The sequence below is a fragment of the Canis lupus genome, chromosome 8 (assembly GCF_011100685.1).
Source record: "Canis lupus familiaris isolate Mischka breed German Shepherd chromosome 8, alternate assembly UU_Cfam_GSD_1.0, whole genome shotgun sequence".
Taxonomy (NCBI): Eukaryota; Metazoa; Chordata; class Mammalia; order Carnivora; family Canidae; genus Canis; species Canis lupus.
Genome location: NC_049229.1, coordinates 34,971,600 through 34,991,980, shown reverse-complemented (window position 1 = coordinate 34,991,980; position 20,381 = coordinate 34,971,600). Strand labels below are relative to the sequence as shown.

The window sequence follows — 20,381 nt, the reverse complement described above, 5'->3', positions numbered from 1 at the left end:
TATATTAACAGCTGAAGAACTTGGCATAAGTATCTCATCACAGTTCAATAAGAAGTGATACATATTAGACAAAAGTTTTTATTTTTAAAGATGCAATTATTTTTAAAGTTAAATTTCCCCTTTTACGCTGTGACACTGCAGAAAGTTATACTGCAACCTCGTGGTTAATGCTATTCCTAATGATTAAGACCCCTCAACCAGTAGAGTGGCATCTACCCCCTGAATTCAAAGCTTAACCTATTATGTCTCCAATGGCTCCAGCAGCTGGTCCCCCTCGATTAGTCTAGACTTTCGCATTTTCATTTTTTATTTAGAAAACTAATAGAGGATCACCACCTCTTATTTTGCCCAGTCAGAACATTAAGTGTGCACACAAACACAGAGACACATAGAATATCACCTTCGTTTATAATAGAACACATTTTAATACCAGAAAAGCAGAAAAGATATAATTTCAAAATAGGAGGTAAATGTATTTAAGGTAAATAAATTCACCTTTACAAAAAGCTTACTCTACTCTCCTACATTTCGTCATTTTTGTTGAGGACAGGTGAAAATTTCATCAAGGTCGTCCCTGGGCCTCTGACCAATATCTGGGAACAACTACCTTAGAATCAACCCCCTGCTCTCAAGCCTTGTGCAAAATATAAAGTTCTTCTTTACAAAAAAAAAAAAAAAAAAAAAAAGGGGGGGGGGGGCCTAGAGAAGTTATTAAAGGAGTTCTTTTTTTCCATCAGAGACATCCGATTTCCTTCATTCATTCAATAAATGTGCATCATTATGTATCAGATTCCATGGCTAGGGATTTCTAAAGATCCACAGAGCAACAAACAAGAGTCTCTGCCCTCAAAGAACCTACAAGCCTAGAGGAGAATAAATCCAAAACAACTGTGGTCAAATGTGAATTAATTTAGAAAATTATGCATTTTATGACTATTGTGGGGGCCAAGGGCAGGCTCTCAAAACGTCCCACTTTGGCATACTGATCATTTTAAGTAAAAGTTACTTAAGAAACAAGAGTGGCAAGGACACTCAGCCCTCCTTTGTCCCCCTGAAAGCAGAGAACAAATCTCCCACGTGAAAAATATCCTCCCTATACTAAGACATAAAAAGACATCCTTATTACCAGTGTTAATGACTTTAAAGTCAAAAAAGCTGCAGAAAAAAAAGCCCTGTTACTTTTTCACTAAGCTATTACCTTATTCCAAACACCTGTTTTCCTTTTCTTGTAAATTCCTCACAATTTAATTGCTTCTTTGTCAGCAATGCATTATAGAACTGCCTGCCTTGGTCAGTTCTTTAGGTCTCAAAACCATACTTGGGCCTTCATGCACACATAATAAAACTTGGCAGGTTTTTTTTTTTTTCTTCCTGTTAATCTGTCTCATGTAAATTTAATTTTCAGTCCAGCTGGAAGACCCTGCGAGTAGAGAAGAACTTTTCCTTCGTTTCACTATTCTTGAATAATTTCCCAAATTCTTCATGAATTCACACTAGAGACCGCTTGGTCCACAATGCCCTTTCTCCTTTCAAAGTCAAGTAGGCTTTTGATTCTTTCTCCTTGTGCTGCTGAGAAACAACAGAAATAGCACCCACTACAAGGTCTCAGGTTTAACATTTTCACTTTTACCACATTTCTGACTTCTTACCCATGGGCTTCTTTACCTTAATTAGCACTTCATTTTTAATCAATTGTAATCACCTATGTCCTAAGCAACTAAGAGACAAGAATGAATTTTCAGAGTTTTTGAGAAGACAGAAGCTGAACAATTGGAGGCTTCTTCCACATGGATTTTGCATTTAGTGGATGTTGAAATAGATACATCTGAATGTGAATAATCTAAAGTTCTTAAAGCCCAAGGCCTGAAAACCACCATGGTAAACTAAAAACAACAGCTCATCACAGACCAAACGGCTCAGCACAGGCCACTCGCCGTGTCCGTTCAGTTTCCCCTCCCATTTCCGTTTATCGGAGGGTGGTTAAAATTTTAAGATCCCCCCCCCCTTTTTTTTTTTGCAACGGTCTTGTCCCTTCGTGAAGGGCCTTTAAACTTAAGGTCTGATGCTGCAGCGGGCAAGAGTCCTGCAGGCAATTAGCTTCCGCTTCCCTTCCTGTTTGCTGGCACTTACGCCCGCGCTTTAAAGTCTCAAGTCAACCCTCACCAATGCTAAACCAAGAGACCAAAACAAAGGGGCTGAAGCGACCTCCCGAACGGCCCCGGCCTGGCCTTGGTCCCGGCGCGCAGCCCGCCTCCGCCGCAGCCCGAGAGCCGCCGGGACCGCCCCGCCCCCGGGGAACCTCCAGGGCCCGCCACACGAGGATGCGCCGCCATCCCGAGGCCGCCCGCGGGGCAGAGCCCGAGTCGCCGGCGCGGGGACTGCGACGAACGCTTCCCGGGACCTCAGCGCCCACACTCACCCATGGGCCGCTCGCAGGTCTCCCCGAAGGAGCTCCGGGACCAGCCGCCCCGGCAGCAGCGCCGGACATCCGGGCCCCGACCGCCCCGGCGGCTCCGCCTCCCGGTAACCCAGGCGACCACCGAGGCCCCGCCCCCGCGCTTCCCCGCGGCTGCCCCGAGGCCCCGCCCCTCTCGCGAGGAGCGAGCGGGCGGGCGGGAGGCTGGAGGCCGGGGGCGCGCGCGGGCGGGCAGGTGGCGGGGCTCCCGGACGCAGGCGATGGCGAGGCCGCTGGCGGTGCCGCGGCTGCCCCCGCACGGCCCGGGGACGCCGGCGCTGTCGGTGGTGGACATGCACACCGGCGGCGAGCCCCTGCGCGTAGTGCTGGCGGGGTGTCCGGAGGTGGCCGGCCCCACGCTGCTGGCCAAGCGGCGCTACATGCGCCAGCACCTTGACCACCTGCGACGGCGGCTCCTGTTCGAGCCGCGGGGGCACCGCGACATGTACGGGGCCGTGTTGGTGCCTAGCGAGTTGCCGGACGCGCACTTGGGCGTCCTGTTCCTGCACAACGAGGGCTACAGCTCCATGTGCGGCCACGCGGTGCTGGCGCTGGGCCGCTTCGCCCTCGACTTCGGGCTGGTGCCCGCACCCCCGGCCGGCGCCCGCGAGGCCCGCGTCAACATCCACTGCCCGTGCGGGCTGGTGGCCGCCTTCGTGGAATGCGAGGACGGCCGCAGCCGCGGCCCGGTGCGCTTCCACAGCGTCCCAGCCTTCGCGCTGGCCACAGGTAACGGGCGGCACCCTCCCAGCGACTAACCACGCTGTCTGTCTGTCTGGCTTGGGACTCACGCAGTGCAATTAACCCACCCGCGAGCCTTTGCAATTAATAAAAGGATTACTCAAAATCAATACAAGTGTGTGTCAGCATCTTAGTCTTGCATACTTGTGCGAGGCGTGCAATTCGACTACCGCGCAGATTAGTTCATCTTGATCTTGAGCCTTGAGCACAGAATTCCGTGTCTCCCTTATTCAGCGCCTGTTCCCCCACTTTCAGACATTCCTAGAGATTTCACAGTTGGGTAAGTCTGATCCGGGCAAGGAAAGTGCAAAGAACAGCTAGTGTACCAAGGTTCATGAGCTGCTTCAGAATACACTTAGTAGACACTAACCCGAAATGTTACTAAACCCTGTCTTGTTTTCCTCACCTGTAAAAAGCGCCTTCCCCACTTCTTTGGGAAAGAAATAAGAATGGATGGACTAGGCAGTTTATAAATTAGGAACATACAGATGTTGCTGCCTTTTTTTTTTTTTTAATTCGCTCATGATAGACATAGGGAGAGAGAGAGAGAGGCAGAGACACAGGAGGAGGGAGAAGCAGGCTCCATACAGGGAGCCTGACATGGGACTCGATCCCGGGACCCCCAGATCACGCCCTGGGCCAAAGGCAGGCGCCAAACCGCTGAGCCACCCAGGGATCCCCTGCTCTTACTCTTTAACAGGAACAGACATTGAGTCCAAATCCTGACAACCCCTTAAAGCTAATCAAATTACTAACCTCTATGTGCCTGTGTTTTTTCATTTGTTATCTCATTGAGTTTTTGGTGAGAAATTAAATGAGAGCATGCAAGATACTTAGAAATTTAAAAAATACATTCCTAGTGGCAGAAAGATACAGGGTTGCTAGTTAAGAGTTCTGCAGGTGTGCTGACCCTTTAAAAAGTTTTGGTGGGTTCCCTAGCACAAAGCCTAGTCATGTAAAACAGGATGTATGTAACTATAATCCTTACAAAGAGGGAGATCTCTCCAAGGTAGTCATTATTGGAAGTGACCTGGGAGCTAGTTTGGTCAATTCAGGAATAGGGTTATCACTTCTCATAAGTCTTCAATGCATGCAAATCATTCTATTAGATCTTTTTTTTTATTTCAAGTTTTTATTTAAATTTTACTTAACATATGATGTAATATTGTTTCAGAAGTAGAATTCAGTGATTCATCACTTACATATAACACCCAGCACTCATCACAAGTGCCCTCCTTAATACCCATCACCCATTTAGCCTATCTCCCTATCCACCACTTCCCCTCCAACCCTGTTCTCTATAGTTAAGTGTCTCTTACAGTTTGCCCCTTACTCTTTTTTTTAACTTTCCCCTATGTTCATGTGTTTTGTTTCTTAAATTCCACATGAGTGAAATAATATGGTATTTGTATTTGACTGATTTCACTTAGCATAATATACTCTAGCTCTATCCACATCATTGCAAATGGCATCATTTGCAAAAAGATTTCATTCTTTTTGATGGCTAAGTAGTATTCCATTGTGTATGAATATACCACATCCTCTTTATACATTCATCAGTTGATGGACATTGGGTTCCTTCCATTACTTGGCTATTGTTGACAATGCTGCTATAAGCATTCTATTAGATCTTGATCTTTCTTGAGGATTTGGATTCTAGATGCAGTAATAGCCCAGGCATATGTCAGTCTTAGGGCAACCTCAGACAGCTAAAACACACAAGTTGATGAAGAATTCTCCTGCAGAAATTGATGGCACTTTGGCCTCTAGGAGAGAATGGTATAATATCTGCATTGGGGGCGGGGGAGGGGGGAAATGGCACTTGAGATAGACAGGAGTTTGTTTAGGATTGCATCTCAAAAATCTCAGCAGTTTAAATGGTTTATCTATCCTATTTCTCCCTAGGCAACCCCAGCTGCAGACTGGAAGCACTCTAGATTTGTGGGAAATGACAGCTAGCAGTAGGATCACCAACTATATCATTTTTCAGGGCTGGTTGGGGCAGGGCAGCCAATCTCTAAGCACAGTGGCTACTGAGAGCATCACTGTGAGACTATACAATAGTCAGTGAGCAGAAATGGTCACTCTGAGTCATTTAAAAAAGTCCTAAATTCTCTATTTTGAAAAATGCTACAAGGGTAGACTGATAGTGTTCAGGGTCACTGCTCTGCCCCTCTTCATCATGATGACCTTGTGAAAGGGATCCCATGCCTCAAGGTCATCATCTACAAAATGAAGATGACAACAGTACCCACCTCAGAGGATTGCTGAGTTCATTTCCATTCCAATGTGTTAAAATGTAAACTACTTAGTTTTGTTACTGTATTCAAGTGCTAGAACAGTAGGTAGTCAATTAATATTTGTTGAATGGTAACTAAATAAGTGAAATTGGGAGAAGAATATGGTAATTAGCAAATGAAATTATCCTCTTAAGAACCTTATCCTGGGGTGCCTAGGGCTCAGTCAGTTAAGTGTCTGCCTTCTGCTCAGGTCAGGACTTCAGGGTCTTGGGATGGAACCTGCTTCTCCCTCACCCTCTGCCCCTCCACCCTGCTTGTGCTTTCTCCCCCTCATATAAAATAAAATAATAAATAAAATAAAATAAGTAAAATAAATAAATAAAATAAAATAGGAACCCTATTCCGATTGGAAATTAAACTTTTGGCCTTACTATTAACATTATTGTGCTCCTGATTTGTGCCAAGCACACCCCACACATTATCACATGGAATTCACACAACAGTCCTTTCAGAAGTGAATAGCAGTTCCATTTTACACACAAAAACACCAAAGCTACACTTAGCTTAGCTTTCCAAGCTTCCAGCAGCCCCTTATCTCCATCTGCTTCCTCATACTCCTTTCATTAAGTCTGATTTTTATGTTGTACCAGCATCAAGATAAAGGCATGTTTCATTCATGGTTGCTCTTTTACAGGTATATTTTACCTTCTTCATTATAAACTTGCTCTGTTTTGACACATCATTTGTTAAAAGGACTCTGGGCTAGCCTGGAACTGATAAATATATATAACTTACACAGAAAAACCTTTTTTTTTTTTTCACTTTGTTTTGACATTACAGTTGAAGAAAGCCAATTTGTGAATAGGATCAAAAATCCTATATTCAGCAATTCGTAGCAGCATGAGAGTGGACTTACAATTTCCTTCATAGTTTTCACAGGTTGATGTCCCAGGATTTCTCTTCTCTCTGCCTCTATGAGGTTTCCTAGCAAAGACCTTCAGAGTAGTTAACAAAATAAGTATATATGATTTAAGAAAAACATGGCATTAGATGTTCTAAAACTTATGCAAGCATCATTAAGTTAAAAATCAATGCACTCAGCTAAAGGTCTATTATCATTTGATGCTTTCTCATTTTAAAAATGAAGTTGTGGGATCCCTGGGTGGCGCAGTGGTTTAGCGCCTGCCTTTGGCCCAGGGCGCAATCCTGGAGACCCGGGATCGAATCCCACGTCGGGCTCCCGGTGCATGGAGCCTGCTTCTCCCTCTGCCTATGTCTCTGCCTCTCTCTCTCTCTCTCTCTCCATGTGTGACTATCATAAATAAATAAAAATTAAAAAAATAAAAAAATAAAAAAAATAAAAATGAAGTTGTGCTTCATTCCTTTTTATGATAGGAAAAAGTGCCCCTCCACCAAAATACACATATTAAAAATGCTGTGCATCGTATTGCCAAAATACTATAAACAAACTTATTTTCAAACATATCTTTTTTAGATCTCTTAGTGGATGTTCCTGGTCATGGAAAGATGGCGGTAGACATTGCATATGGTGGGGCATTTTATGCATTTGTTAGTGCTGAAAAGTTAGGCCTTGACGTTTGTTCTGCAAAGACAAGGGACCTTGTGGATGCTGCGAGCACAGTGACAGAAGCAGTCAAAGCTCAGGTCAGTACAAACACTGCTTTCATAACAAGTGCTCTCCTCTGCGGCAGAGAAGAAATATAAATTACATGTCTACACAGAAAAGTTAAATATCTATATATTTAAATTATTAATAGTACTAGAAGCAAGGTACTGGTTACAATCTTGGGCTCTATAGCAAGACTATCTGGGAGTCTTATGTGCAAAGGACTTAGAATAGTGCCTGCCTATAATAAATGGTCAATAGATAACTTATTAACTTTAATTATATACATAGTAGTATAATTTGTGGTTATTCACACACAGAAAATGTATCAAAAAGTATTTCACTAATTTGAAACACATATGCTTTGCTTTATGTGGTCATTCTGCAAAACTTGCAAATAATAAATGTCAATTATAGATCACAAAATAGATTTCATTAAATCTGATCAGACTGTCTCTAGATGTTCACGGTCTGATTCCTCTACCTTATCCCCTTCAAGCTCCTGAAAGTGAGCGTATGACTGCCATCGCCTCTCCTGTTTGAGCAGCCATGGCCAGTCTGTAGCTTAACCATCCTGGGGTCAGTGCTTCAAAGAGTGTGAGCATTTGGAGTGTGTATGTGTATAAAATAGGACTGTTCCTTTAGTAGAGGCTATATGCAGGACAAATTCCTTAGAAAGGACTTAAAGTTTGAAAAGAATCATAACTTCAATAAAACCATGTTTATTTATCTAGATAAAGACATCATTTACTGCCTTGACTCAAAATGTATTTTTAAAATGAGAGTTAAAAGTGAAGCCTAAGAGTGCCCCATCTACATTATTTATAAAAATAAGTTTGAATCAAAATATTTATTTTACATGTAATTTTACATGACAATTTATATATGATACTTTTTTTGTTATTATTTGTAGTTTAAAATTAATCATCCTGAGAGTGAAGACCTTTCCTTTCTGTACGGAACTATATTAACAGATGGAAAAGACACTTATAGTGAGGAACCAACCACCAACATCTGTGTGTTTGCAGATGAACAGGTATTAAAACTGTAATGTTTGGGACAAAAGCCAGTGTACAGACCTGGAACACTGTGAACACTCTTATCTTCATTTATTCTGAAACAGGTTGACAGAAGTCCTACTGGCTCAGGAGTGACAGCCCGAATTGCCTTACAGTATCACAAAGGCCTTCTAGAACTGAACCAGACCAGAGCCTTTAAAAGCAGTGCAACTGGCTCAGTATTCACAGGGAAGGCTGTGAGGGTGAGTGACAGACACCCTTAGCTTCTTATTTGTGTGTTACTTTGGAAACTGAAGAGGTCTGAGTTGGGTGTTCAGTAAGTTTCACTCAGCTCTGAGAAGAAAACTTTAAAGCAGGCCTGTAAAACCTTCTGATCAGCTACAACTGTGGATAGGAAACTGTGGGCATCCCTAAGGTCCTTTCCAAAGGTCCACAAGGTCAAAACTTGGTATGCATTAACATTAAGACATTTGTTTTTCACTTTCATTGTCACATGAGTGTACCATGGAGCTCTCCAGAGGCTACATGATAGGTGACAACCCAACCCAGTTGCCTAATCTAGTAACGGACATTTAATCATAAGATTTAGTTATCCTCATGTTTAAAACTTAGGAAATGAGGGGCACCTTGGTGACTCAGTTGAGCATCAGACTCTTGGTTTCAGCTCAGGTCATGATCTCAGGTTGTGAGCCCCTCCAGGCTCCGTGCTCTCAGCAGGGAGTCTGCTTCTCTCCCTTTCCATCTGTCCCTCCCCCACTCACACTCACTCAAGTGCTCTCTCTCTCTCTAATAAATAAATCTTTAAAAATATTAAGAAATAAAAGGATACTCTGTAAATAAGATTTGAAGTTACTTCTTTTATAGTTAATAATTCTACTTGACGGGACAGCTTCACCCACACCATGTGCCCTCCCTCTCTGTCCAGACTCTTCCAAGCTCTTGGATGGTACCTTCTCAGTCTCTTCCCCTGCCCCCCTCACTGTCCCTGTCCTTCCACTTATGGGTCCCCAGAATTTCAGCCTTAGTTTCCTTCTCATCTCATCTGTATTTTGATGCCACTGGGCAATTTCACCCGCTTGTGAGGCTTCGACCCACTCCCAACCACCCTGATGAGGACTCCCAAACCTTCATCCCTCCCATGCCTACTGTGTGCCTCTCTCCTGAGTCTAACACTCGTATTCCCAACTGCCCACCAAACTCATCTCAAAATGACTGTTAGAAAGTTCTTCCTGGGCAGCAGCCCCGGTGGCGCAGTGGTTTGGTGCTGCCTGCAGCCCGGGGTGTGATCCTGGAGATCCGGCATCCTGGAGATCCGGGATCCCGGAGATCCGGGATCGAGTCCCACATCTGGCTCCCTGTGTGGAGCCTGCTTCTCCCTCTGCCTGTGTCTCTGCCTCTCTCTCTCTCTCTCTCTCTGTCTCAATAAATAAATAAAATCTTTAAAAAAAAAAAAGAAAAGAAAGTTCTTCCTTCCCCCTGAACATGCTCCTCCTGTCTCATTTTCTATCTTGATTAATGGCAGTACCTGCCTCACTTCCCAACTAGGAGCTGTGCCCATGCTGAGCCCATTCCTCCTCCTCACCTCCCACACATGCTAGTCCCTGGGCCAGCCAGTCCTGCCTGCAAAGTAGCTCTCTTCTCTTCTTCTTCATCTTCCCTAAAATCTGTCCTCATGACTCTAGAGTCAGTCAATGAATGAAGGTTACCTCTGAAGAAGTTTCTAGGTTTCTAATTGCTTTCCTCTCAGATTTATTCTCATTTTACAGCTAAACTTAGCTAAACACAAACCTGATCATGTCACTCTCCCTAAAAACCTTCCATTACCTACAAGATCCATCTTTGAGTTTTCTTTAAAATGGTAGAAATCAAGATGATGATAACTTTTGGGCCAGACAGAACATGAGTGCAATATTTTGATATTATACTCCTTTCATCTTTTCTCAGGAAGCAAAATGTGGGGATTTTAAAGCTGTTATCGTGGAAGTCTCTGGACAAGCCCATTACACAGGTACAGCAAGTTTTATAGTGGAAGATGATGACCCTCTGAGGGATGGATTCCTTCTCAAGTGACTTCTTCAAGCTTTTCAGAGCTTTTTCTGAATGATGTGGAAAATGATATGAAACTGTATGACTTCTTTATAAAATATTATGCTGTGACTAAATATAATCATTATACATGCACATGTAATTGGTATAAATGCCACTTAGGTCTAGCTTTTAAAATGCTGAAAATTCAGAATATTTTTGTAGTTATTAACATATAAGGTAAAATTCATACCTTAGTCCTGTTACTTTTTAAATATTACACTATGCCACTTACTATAATTGTTTGTTTTAGACGCTCTTTGAATAATAGTTTGAATTGTAGCCCTCATAACAATGACTCTTACAAGTTCATTATTTCAGTCTTCCAGTTTTTGAGTCAAAGACATCCTATCCTGTACATAGGATGCCGTGTACATCCTACATGGGCAGGATGTAAGGAGGATGGATTATTATAAGGTACTCAACATTTAGCATACATAGCCTGGGAAGAATTGGGGTGGTTCAGCTTCTTTGGATAGATGTCACTTACAGCTGCTGCCAGGATGTTCTGCGGGCTGCAAAGTCCAGCTCCTACTCCAAGGTAACTGAAGTGCCATAAGCTGATGTGAGAAGACCAATGAATAATCAGACTTTTGTTATATCTTTAAGGCTCTTATAAAAGGGATTGTGTCATTACTGCATTATAAACACAGTGGGAATCAATGAATTACTACAGTAGAGTGAGTCTCATACACTATCAACTACGTGCCAGATTTAAAACTTGAAATAAATGTTAACTGTTAATTTTTGCTAGCTAATTGTCTGTGAACCAGTTAAAAATAAATTGGATCACTGAGTTAAGTGTCTTACTCTTGATTTTAGTTCAAGTCATGAGCTCACACTTGTGAGATGGAGCCCTGAGTCAAGCTCTGCACTTAGCATGGAGTCTGCTTAAGATTTTCTCTCTCCCTCTGCTCTTCCCTGCACTCTCTAAAATAAATAAATAAAATCTTTAAAAATAAATAAATAAAATGTGATTTTTCAGTCACTATAAAATGAAGTATTAAAAAGTTATTCAATATGTGATGCTCCCAATAGTCAGTAGACTCCTGTGAAGTATTTTTTTCTGAGCACACAGAAGCTAATAAGTAATTAATTTTAACTGGTTTCATCATCAGTTATTAAGTCTGTGATTGAATTACCAGACTAAAATGAAAGCTTTATAGCTTTGTAACTTTATAGTTAATGTTCTTGATTTCCCTATTATACAAAAACTAATGTTTTCCACTCATTTTCTATAAAATTCTGTGGTAAAGGTACCATTTATCCTCAAAAATGACACTACCACTAGTTTACTATGGGTAAGAAATTTTGTACACATTAGGGAGATTTGCTGTACTTTCTTTGTAAAATGAAAACAGAGGCAGCCCAGGTGGCTCAGTGGTTTAGTGCTGCTATCAGCCCAGGCATAATCCTGGAGACCCGGAAACGAGTCCCACATTGGGCTCCCTGCATGGAGCCTGCTTCTCCCTCTGCCTGTGTCTCTGCCTCTCTCTCTCTCTCTGTGTGTCTTTCATGAGTAAATAAATGAAATCTTTAAAAAATAAAATGAAAACAGAATTACTATTTTCTCTCCAAATTTCACAAGTCATAATAACTTACCTACGTTAAAAAGTAGATATTGCCCATATTTTCCTAAATTCTAATCCAAACCAGAGTGAAACCCTCGCAGTGATATTCACCTCTTCTGTATGTCACCATCTCTCTTGGAGTCAACACTAGGGAAATGAACTCCCACCCCACACCTCCATGTGACTAACCAGTCACAAAGTCCTACTTGAGTCTACCTTCTAAATACTGCTCACAATTATCCTTTCCCATCCTTGGAAGGGTCTTTCCTCATCAATTAACCCCTTTCAAGCCAACCTGCTTCCCCTCACTGATCTCTCAGCTCTAGGTACTTAAATGTGCTTGTCATAAACAAAATGACACAAACTTCCTTTGTCTGCTTCCGTATCTAGTTTGCTGTCACCCGTTTCCTTCCCTTTGTAGTCAAATTTCTACATTCCTGACACTCTGCTCATTGGGTACATTTTCTTCCATTTGTTATTTGACTATTGTAATTTGGTTTCTACCTCATTATTCATTGGAAATTATGCCTGACCTACCTAACTGCCAGATCTAACAGTCACCTGGGTTTTTACCCAATGCGTGGTGGGTGCTGCCGCACACTCCTGGCAGGGAAGTGTGGTACACTTTAGAGCAAGCACCTCCATGCCCTTGGTGCTGGGTCAGTCACAGAAACACTGAAGCTCTCAAGGTCACTAGATTAGTACCCAGTCTTCATTAGTACCCACCAGTGCTGCAACTGGGTGGGCCCAGGGCCATCTCCTCATCACCATCAAGTTGCAATGAGTTTTGCTCCAAGTCCTCTAGAGACTCCATAAGAGTTGGGGCACCCTCCTCTTCAACTCCTAAAACCCACAAATTCCATACCATCCCTCCTTAGGATGATGTGCCTCATACATGTGGGTATGAATTACTTGGGGATCTTAAACTAGATTCACATTTATTAGGTCTGGGGCGGGGGTGGGGGGCAGTTCTAGCAAGCTCCCAGGTGATGCTGATGCTACCGGTAGGACTGCATCTGAGAAGCAAAACTTCTTTAACCAATTTATTTTACCCATTTGGATCTAAGCTTTACAGTTGAGCCTTCTTTTCACTCTAAAAGACATGAGGAGCCTATTAGCTCTCCGCCTAGAGGTGACCTCATGGTCACAGCAACTTTCCTGAGAAGAGGCTGAGAAAATGACCTTACTTTGAAAAGCAAAACAAAATGAAAATCCAAAACACAAGTCCTCTGACTTCTCAATTGGCCCGTATGCCTCATTAAATATTTCACTCATCTGCCTGGTTTTCTCCCTTTACCTGCTTCTTAATTCTTAATTTTTCTTCTAACCCTGACCCTAACCATCACATTCATGCCCATGCTTTCAGAGAGAGGCTGACAACTTCCAAATCTCTAAATTCTAAGGTCTAGAGCCATACTGCAGGTCTACTACTTGGTGGACAAGTCAAACTCATCTGCCTCCTAAAATGTGCCCCACCTCCTGTATTCTCTGCCCCAATGAATGGTACCCCCAGCTCTCGAGCCAGAACTCACGATTTATCCTTGGCTCCTTGTTCATGCCCTTTTGTCTTTCTGCAGATGTCTGTGGATTCAGCAAGCATCATTCTCTTCCCCTAACTTTAGCAACAACACTCACTTTTTCCTGTGGAAAACTACCCATCCCTTGCATGCAGCCTTAGCTGGGATGGCCAGATTCTTTCTCGCTGGACCTGGGATCTTGAGAGAAATGACAGAAAGTCTGAAAAATGGCTGAAGTAGACTTAGTCCAATAGTGCTTTAAAGAGATCACCTTCAATTAGTTTCTGCATCTCTATCTGCTATCCCTGCCCTGATTTCTCTTGTTCTTGGGGCTAGCTGTTAGATTTTTCTTTTGTAATTTGAATGCCTTCTATCCTTCCAATAAATGCCTTTTTTGCTTAAGTGAGATAGTGCCCTGTTTATATTGCTTACATCCAAAGACACTAGTCCATATACTACCTCCTTAAAATCTTTTCTCCTTCTTCACTATGCCTTAATTCAGAGTCTTGTCATTTCTCCTCTGGGTATTACAGTGACTTTTCTTAACTGGTCTCCTTGTTGCCAGATTCTCCTACGGTGAGGAAGAGGAATTAAGGTAGAAAGGATTCTAAGTTTTCACCATATAAGCCTGATAGAAGATAGGGCCATTTTCGGAGATACAAAACGTTGAGGACCAAGGGTTTTTAGGGAAAGTGGATCATGAGTTCCATTTTGGTCATGTTGAGTTTGGGTACTTTTGCACATCCAGGGAAGATGCCACATAACAAGCAATAGGGTAGGCAGCCCTGGTGGCTTAGCAGTTTAACACTGCCTTCAGCCCAGGGCGTGATCCTGGAGACCCGGGATCAAGTCCCACATTGGGCTCCCTGCATGGAGCCTGCTTCTCCCTCTGCCTATCTCTCTGTCTCTGTCTCTAATAAATAAATAAAATCTTTTTAAAAATTAAAAAACAAGCAATAGGGCTTAGGCAAGAGATATAATATGGAATTATGAATATATCATTTTCAAACTCTGGGTGTAGGATGAGGGAGGCAGTTCAGAGCTGCCGAGGACCAGGCCTTGATGGACTCTAACGTTTAGAGGCCAATGATGGGGGGTGAACAGGCAGGGGGCATTGAGGCAAACAGGGCAGGCAGAAAACTAGGAGTGTGTGAGGTCCCTCTTGTCTTTCTGAACCATACCTGACCATGGCCTTCCCGTGCTTCCAACTCCTATTGATCAATGGCTAGTGCCAGCACCCTATCTGCCCCAATGCAGTTCAATCTGTAATGTGGCACGTGAAGTGTTTGTAAGAGCGTGCCAATCAACCTTTATCATTTATCATTTTATGATTTATTTCTCTCTTCACTCCCTAACCTCACTCACCAGCACCCAAGAGTCAGGTACTCAGGCAATGACCTTCAGACTTTGCACGGGAATCAAATGTCCTTCCCTGTCTTCTCTTTTTGGAGAGTCCAATGTCACCACTTGTGTGAAGTCTTCATCAGCTACCCGAAGAAAAGTCAGTCACCTCAATAGAATTTCATTATATTTTTTAACAACACCTATGATACTGTAATATATTTGTGTTTGCCTAAAACTGTAAGCTTCTTTGGGCTGAGATCCTTGTTATCTCTGAAAACCTAACACAGAGATTTGCTAAATAAATTCATCTATTAAAATAAATAAATAAATAAAAATAAATTCATCTATTATATATATTCATCTTAATTCAGTGGTTCTTGGTTGTGGTCATCCTCTCTTCCTCAGGGACATTTTTGTCACTACTGCCATGTTGTGGGCAGAGGCTAGAGACACTGCTAAACATCCTATAATGCAATACTATGATGCATTAGTTTGCCACCTTAAACTTCTATTCATACTGCAAATTTCCAGTAAGATAATTTTCCTCACTGAAATAAGTATCCCAAGCACTAATACCAGTGCATTCTAAGATCTGCAGATGTACTGGTCATTCTTTAGAGCAGTGTTTCTCAAACTATACTGTGCATCAGAATCACTTGCAGGGCATATGGCTGGGCCCCACCCCCAGAATTCAGATTCAGTAGATTTCAGGCAGGGCCTCAGAATCTGCATTTCTAACAAGGTCCCAGGTAATGCTAATGCTGTTGGTGTAGGGTCCAAATTTTGCAAACCACCGTTTTAGAGAATGTAAGGGTTTATCACATTTCCCCCCTTTAGAGGCTATGCTCAGAAACTCGGGATGCAGCTTTCCTGGGCAGGCGGGACCTTTTCTGTTCCTGAATCTCCCAGCCTGATGCCAGGAGCTGCATCAATGGTGACTCCCTGGCTGGTAGTAGTTTAGACCCAAAACATACTACATTCCAGAGGACTGAGGAAGGCTGCCAGGAGGGCAAGGAACCAGTGGCTCTCTACCCTCCTGCCCCCATGTGTGAACCAGTAATGGTCCTAAGGTCTAGGCCCTTGAAAACAAGATGACATGCTGCCTCCTGGACCCATATCCTAGCTCCTCAGAGAAGCTGTATCAGAATTACCCGTGCTGTTTAGATTCATGGGCCCAACCTCAGTCATACTCCCAGTCACCCAGTGAATGTGCACTTTAATAAGCTCACTACCTTAGTGCTTCTCAGAGTGTGGTCCTCAGACCAGCAACATCATCATCACTACCTACAAACTTGTTAGAAATTTAAATACTGGACAGGACCGCAGACCTACTGAACCTGAAACTTGGGCTAGGCCCAGTCACTTTTTTAATTTTTTTTTTTTTTAAGATTTTTAAAACTCTATTTACTCATGAGAGACACAGAGAGGTGGGGGTGGGCAGAGACACAGGCAGAGGGAGAAGCAGGCTCCATGCAGGGAGTCCGAGGTGGGACTCGATCCTGATCCCGGGTCTCCAGGATCACGCCCTGGGCCAAAGGCAGGCGCTAAACTGCTGAGCCCCCCGGGATCCCTCTAGACCCAGTCTCTTGTATGTTAACAAGCCCCCTCTACCTGATGCTGTTGCACGCTCCAGTTTGAGAACACCTGGTTTGTATTATCCTGCCCCTAAAGTTGAAATCTCCGGATTTGGACTGTTTTTCACTTCGGGTTCTAGGTGGCTTTCCTGCCTGCCTGCGGGTGCCAGAAACGTCAGCAGGAAGCACGAGGTCCGCAACAGAGGCCTCCTTGTAGGACATCGGTAACCAACGAGACGGATGGAGAGTGACGCCTTGTCGAATGCGGTCGTTTACATGACGGCGGGTCCCGCTCTCCCTGGGCCTCTGGAGGGTCCTCTGGAGGGTGCCTGGTCCCCTCTGGGGCCCCGCCCGCCCCGCCCCGCCGGCTGGCCGAGCTCGCGGAGGGGATGCGGCGGGCCGGCGTCTCGGGGGCCCTGGGTCGGCGGCCCGCCCCGCGCTCCTGCGTAAACACCGTTCCCCGGGCAACGCCTGGAAGCCACGTCAGGGCACCGCCGGGTCCCAGGCGACCGCCGAGCCCGACTCCCGGCAGAGGCCTCCGGCCCGAGCCCCAGGCCGAGCCCCCACCCCCCCGCGGGCTGGCGGCCGCCTCCCCCGGTGCGGGATGAGCGCCGCCGCGGCCGCCGCGGGGCCCCAAGGAGGAGCAGCCGCCGCCGGGCCGGCCGCCCGCGGGGATGGCCTCGTCGGGCAGCCCGTCCCCCGGGGGCCCCTCCGCGGCCGGCGCACCTGGCGGGACTTCCTCCGCCGCGACGGCTGCCGCCGTGCTCTCCTTGAGCACCGCGGCGCTGGGGAACCAGAGCGATGGGAGCGGGGGCGACAGCACGGGCGCCTGGGCGGGCGGCGGGGGCGGCGGGGGCGGCGGGCCCCGGGCGGCGGGGAGGCCCCCGCCGGGCCCCGAGGCGGCGGCGCCGCTGCTGTCGCACGGGGCGGCGGTGGCGGCCCAGGCGCTCGTGCTCCTGCTCATCTTCCTGCTGTCTAGCCTGGGCAACTGCGCGGTGATGGCGGTGATCGTGAAGCACCGGCAGCTCCGCACCGTCACCAACGCCTTCATCCTCTCCCTGTCCCTGTCGGATCTGCTCACGGCGCTGCTCTGCCTGCCCGCCGCCTTCCTGGACCTTTTCACGCCGCCGCCGGGGGGCTCGGTCCCCGCCGCCGCCGCCGCCGCCGCCGCCGGGCCCTGGCGCGGCTTCTGCGCCGCCAGCCGCTTCTTCAGCTCGTGCTTCGGCATCGTTTCCACGCTCAGCGTGGCCCTCGTCTCGCTGGACCGCTACTGCGCCATCGTGCGGCCGCCGCGGGAGAAGCTCGGCCGCCGCCGCGCGCTGCAGCTGCTGGCGGGCGCCTGGCTGGCGGCCCTGGGCTTCTCCCTGCCCTGGGAGCTGCTCCGCGCGCCCCGCGCGGCCCCCGCGCCCCCCGCGCCCCCCGCGCCCCCCGCGGCGCAGAGCTTCCACGGCTGCCTGTACCGCACGTCCCCGGACCCCGCGCAGCTGGGCGCGGCCTACAGCGTGGGGCTGGTGGTGGCCTGCTACCTGCTGCCCTTCCTGCTCATGGGCTTCTGCCACTACCACATCTGCAGGGCGGTGCGCCTGTCGGACGCGCGCGTGCGGCCCCTGACCACGCACGCGCGCGTGCTGCGCTTCTTCGGCGAGGTGCGCACGGCCACCGCCCTGCTCGTCATGATCGTCTTCGCCGTCTGCTGCTGGGGGCCCCACTGCTGCCTGGTGCTGCTGGCCGCGGCCCGCCAGGCCCCCGCGGCGCAGGCCCCCTCGCCCCTCAACGTGGCGGCCGTCTGGCTGACCTGGGCCAACGGGGCCATCAACCCTGTCATCTACGCCGTTCGCAACCCCAACGTTTCCGTGCTCCTGGGACGCAGCCGGGAAGAGGGCTACCGGCCTAGGAACGTGGACGCCTTCCTGCCCAGCCAGGGCCCAGCCCTGCGGGCCAGGAGCCGGGATCGCCTCCGAAACCGCTGTGCCAACCGGCTGCGAGCTCGCAGCGGGAGGTCACCTTCCAACCCTGCCAGCGGGATGCGGGGGGATGTGGCCGTGTGGGCGCGAAAGAACCCCGTCGTGCTTTTTTGCAGGGAGGGTCCCCCGGGGCCTGTGACTGCAGCGGTCAAGCAGCCGAAGTGTGAAGGCGGGGATGCCAGCCTCTAAGAAGGCTCGGGATGCATAGCTGGTGAAGGCAAATTTTCCACCTGCTGCGTTTAATGATGCAGGATTCCGGGGGAGAACCGTGTATTTCACGAAGGCAAACATTAAAAAAAAAGAGAGAGAGACAAAGGGGGAGGCTTACCACTTCCCCCAAACAACATAGGAGACACTGTGCCCTTCTTCAAAAGTGCCAAATGTAAAATGCAAACATTAAAACAATATCAAACCACACAACCGAGCATTGTGAACTGTAAGTGCCAAAAAACGACAAAAATAGAATTCACAATTACCGCTAAGCTCATATTACAGGTATCACACTGTGAAATGAACACACAAAAATCATTGAATGCCACCAGGATTTGTCTAAATACAGAGTTTCAGGAAAGAATGGAGATCTTCAGGATTACTTGAAGGGCCCTCTAAATCACCAGCATTCAACAAAACTTGAGATTTTAGAACTTGCACCTTTGAGACATGCTTTGGCTGCTTAGGTTAGGAACGAAAAATTCTTATCTTTACACACTCTGGTGTACTTCCCTCCCACCCCATGTCCCTGTAATCTTTGTGGGAAATTTTATACTCCTATCCCATTTTAAACCATTTCAGAATTTTGAAATTGTGTCTTGTTGCCATAAAATCGACCATCTGAAGGGCAAGTAGAAGTATGAACATAAAGAAATGTGGCTGTTGAAAACTGTATACCAAAATTAAACTTTACCCTTACTCTCACTTGCTACTTTTGTCTCTAATCATTTTGGAGATGCCGTTCTCAGAGTACTTTCACATTAAAAAGAAATAACTTGCATAGTACAAAATCTTTGCCTTTTGAGGTAAATATGATTCTTAAATGCATCCAAAAATGTAATTTGAAGTCACATTGATTGAATCAGGTGAGTAATGCCACTTTTCTTTTATGTATATAAAAAACGAGAGCTCTGTAAAGTAACAAGATTGGTTTTCCTCTGTGGCTTACCAACCCAAGATGATTACAAAAATCTCTAGAGCTATTTTGAGAAGTGGCTGTATTCTTAGAATAAGCATAGTGCTTTCCATGGGCATTATACCCTTCTACATTTGGAAATTTGGGTATATTTGTAATAAAAAAAATGAATACTTGCTTTTATAGACATAATTTGTCTAAAATAATGTGGTTGTTATTAGAAAAGGAGAATAGATGTAGTATTATTACATGTAATAGGGTGTTAATAATTTGGGTATGAAGTCAGAAGGAAACTTCAATCAAGCTGGAAATGTTTTCAGAAATGTGCAAAACAAAGATACTTTTTAAAATTCAAAGGCACAATTCAGGATTTGTGTGCGTGAAATTTCTCACAGTAAATGCCACTATTCACAGAATCATTTACTCAGAATTTTAAAAGATATTTTTGTTTTCTCCCTCTTTCCTTTCCTTTCCTTTCCTCCACTGTGCCTCTCTTCTCTTCAGCATTTCACGGCCTTACTTGAATAAGTACTTTAAACTAGATATGGAATGACATCAGCTATCTTATAATGATTTCAATGTGAAATAGCCACTTTTTTCCCCCTGTATTTAAATATTTTGATGAGTATTTAAACTTTGGTGTAATAAATGGGTGTATGTCATTATTTTGTAATCAAGGATGGAAATACATGATTCATGTCAGAGCTAAAGATATTTAATTTTTTCCCATGCTCAAACATAAGTTTATAAATTATCTGTATATATCTTGCCACACTCAATATAGACAAAGTAGATGAGATCATCTCTCCTCTTTAGCACTCATTATATATATACAGACTTAATGCAGCTGAACTAACATTTAACAAATATCTATAGTGTTTGCCTATTAAAGCAAAACAATTGTGTATTTTTTGGCCTTCTGAGAAAATGGAAGTCATGTCTGGCATTTAGGAAGAAATGATAAAGTCTTCCAGTTAGGAAAGCTATCAGAGAATAGGAATTCAGCGACAATGAGTAAAGTAAGGGATCTTAGGGGAAGGAGGCAAATGTGGTGCAAAATGGGAAATTGCCTCAAAAGAAAAATCAAAGGAAGATATTTTAAAATAAACATGGCATGG

At 45.4% G+C, this 20,381-nt stretch overlaps 4 protein-coding genes across 8 annotated transcripts in view; 3 read left to right on the top strand and 1 right to left on the bottom strand.

The window, feature by feature from the left end:
- Window positions 1-7,027, top strand: part of CCDC175 (coiled-coil domain containing 175) — a 96,377-nt gene extending 89,350 nt beyond the window's left edge. Inside the window, exon 21 of the mRNA XM_038544849.1 lies at window positions 6,932-7,027. The gene's annotated coding sequence lies outside the window, so the exon portion shown is untranslated. The remainder of the gene's footprint in view (window positions 1-6,931) is intronic.
- The window catches only part of JKAMP (JNK1/MAPK8 associated membrane protein), a 39,268-nt gene extending 22,752 nt beyond the window's left edge, over window positions 1-16,516 (bottom strand). The window contains exons 1-5 of one of the 5 annotated variants that reach the window (XM_038544851.1): window positions 16,211-16,341; window positions 14,621-14,742; window positions 13,271-13,453; window positions 10,658-10,727; window positions 6,353-6,431 (exon numbers count right to left, since the gene is read on the bottom strand). In XM_038544851.1, the coding sequence (XP_038400779.1) occupies window positions 6,353-6,431; window positions 10,658-10,727; window positions 13,271-13,341 (220 nt within the window). In that variant the 5' untranslated portion in view covers window positions 13,342-13,453; window positions 14,621-14,742; window positions 16,211-16,341. Of the gene's footprint in view, window positions 1-1,198; window positions 1,526-2,419; window positions 2,549-6,352; window positions 6,432-10,657; window positions 10,728-13,270; window positions 13,454-14,620; window positions 14,743-16,210 lie in introns of those variants that run through there. The other 4 variants (XM_038544850.1, XM_038544852.1, XM_038544853.1 and 1 more) reach the window with 4 other exon arrangements.
- Window positions 2,611-10,968, top strand: L3HYPDH (trans-L-3-hydroxyproline dehydratase). The gene is made up of 5 exons (XM_038544855.1): window positions 2,611-3,184; window positions 6,932-7,101; window positions 7,977-8,099; window positions 8,187-8,324; window positions 10,027-10,968. Exons 1-5 carry the CDS (start codon window positions 2,677-2,679, stop codon window positions 10,150-10,152), a joined length of 1,065 nt encoding a protein of 354 aa, XP_038400783.1. The 5' UTR covers window positions 2,611-2,676; the 3' UTR covers window positions 10,153-10,968.
- Window positions 16,414-19,052, top strand: GPR135 (G protein-coupled receptor 135). Its single transcript, XM_038545971.1, has 2 exons — window positions 16,414-16,498; window positions 16,783-19,052. Exons 1-2 carry the CDS (start codon window positions 16,414-16,416, stop codon window positions 18,324-18,326), a joined length of 1,629 nt encoding a protein of 542 aa, XP_038401899.1. The 3' UTR covers window positions 18,327-19,052.
- The last annotated feature ends 1,329 nt before the right edge of the window (window positions 19,053-20,381 follow it).

What these genes read in the sequence shown, in the direction of transcription:
- L3HYPDH (XM_038544855.1), top strand. Translation starts at nt 2,677, where the DNA reads ATGGCGAGGCCGCTGGCGGTGCCGCGGCTGCCCCCGCACGGCCCGGGG. An exon ending in GTGTGTTTGCAGATGAACAG is followed by an intron (nt 8,100 to 8,186) that starts GTATTAAAACTG and finishes ATTCTGAAACAG; the next exon opens with GTTGACAGAAGTCCTACTGG. An exon ending in TCACAGGGAAGGCTGTGAGG is followed by an intron (nt 8,325 to 10,026) that starts GTGAGTGACAGA and finishes ATCTTTTCTCAG; the next exon opens with GAAGCAAAATGTGGGGATTT.
- GPR135 (XM_038545971.1), top strand. Translation starts at nt 16,414, where the DNA reads ATGGAGAGTGACGCCTTGTCGAATGCGGTCGTTTACATGACGGCGGGT. An exon ending in TCTGGAGGGTCCTCTGGAGG is followed by an intron (nt 16,499 to 16,782) that starts GTGCCTGGTCCC and finishes GTGCGGGATGAG; the next exon opens with CGCCGCCGCGGCCGCCGCGG.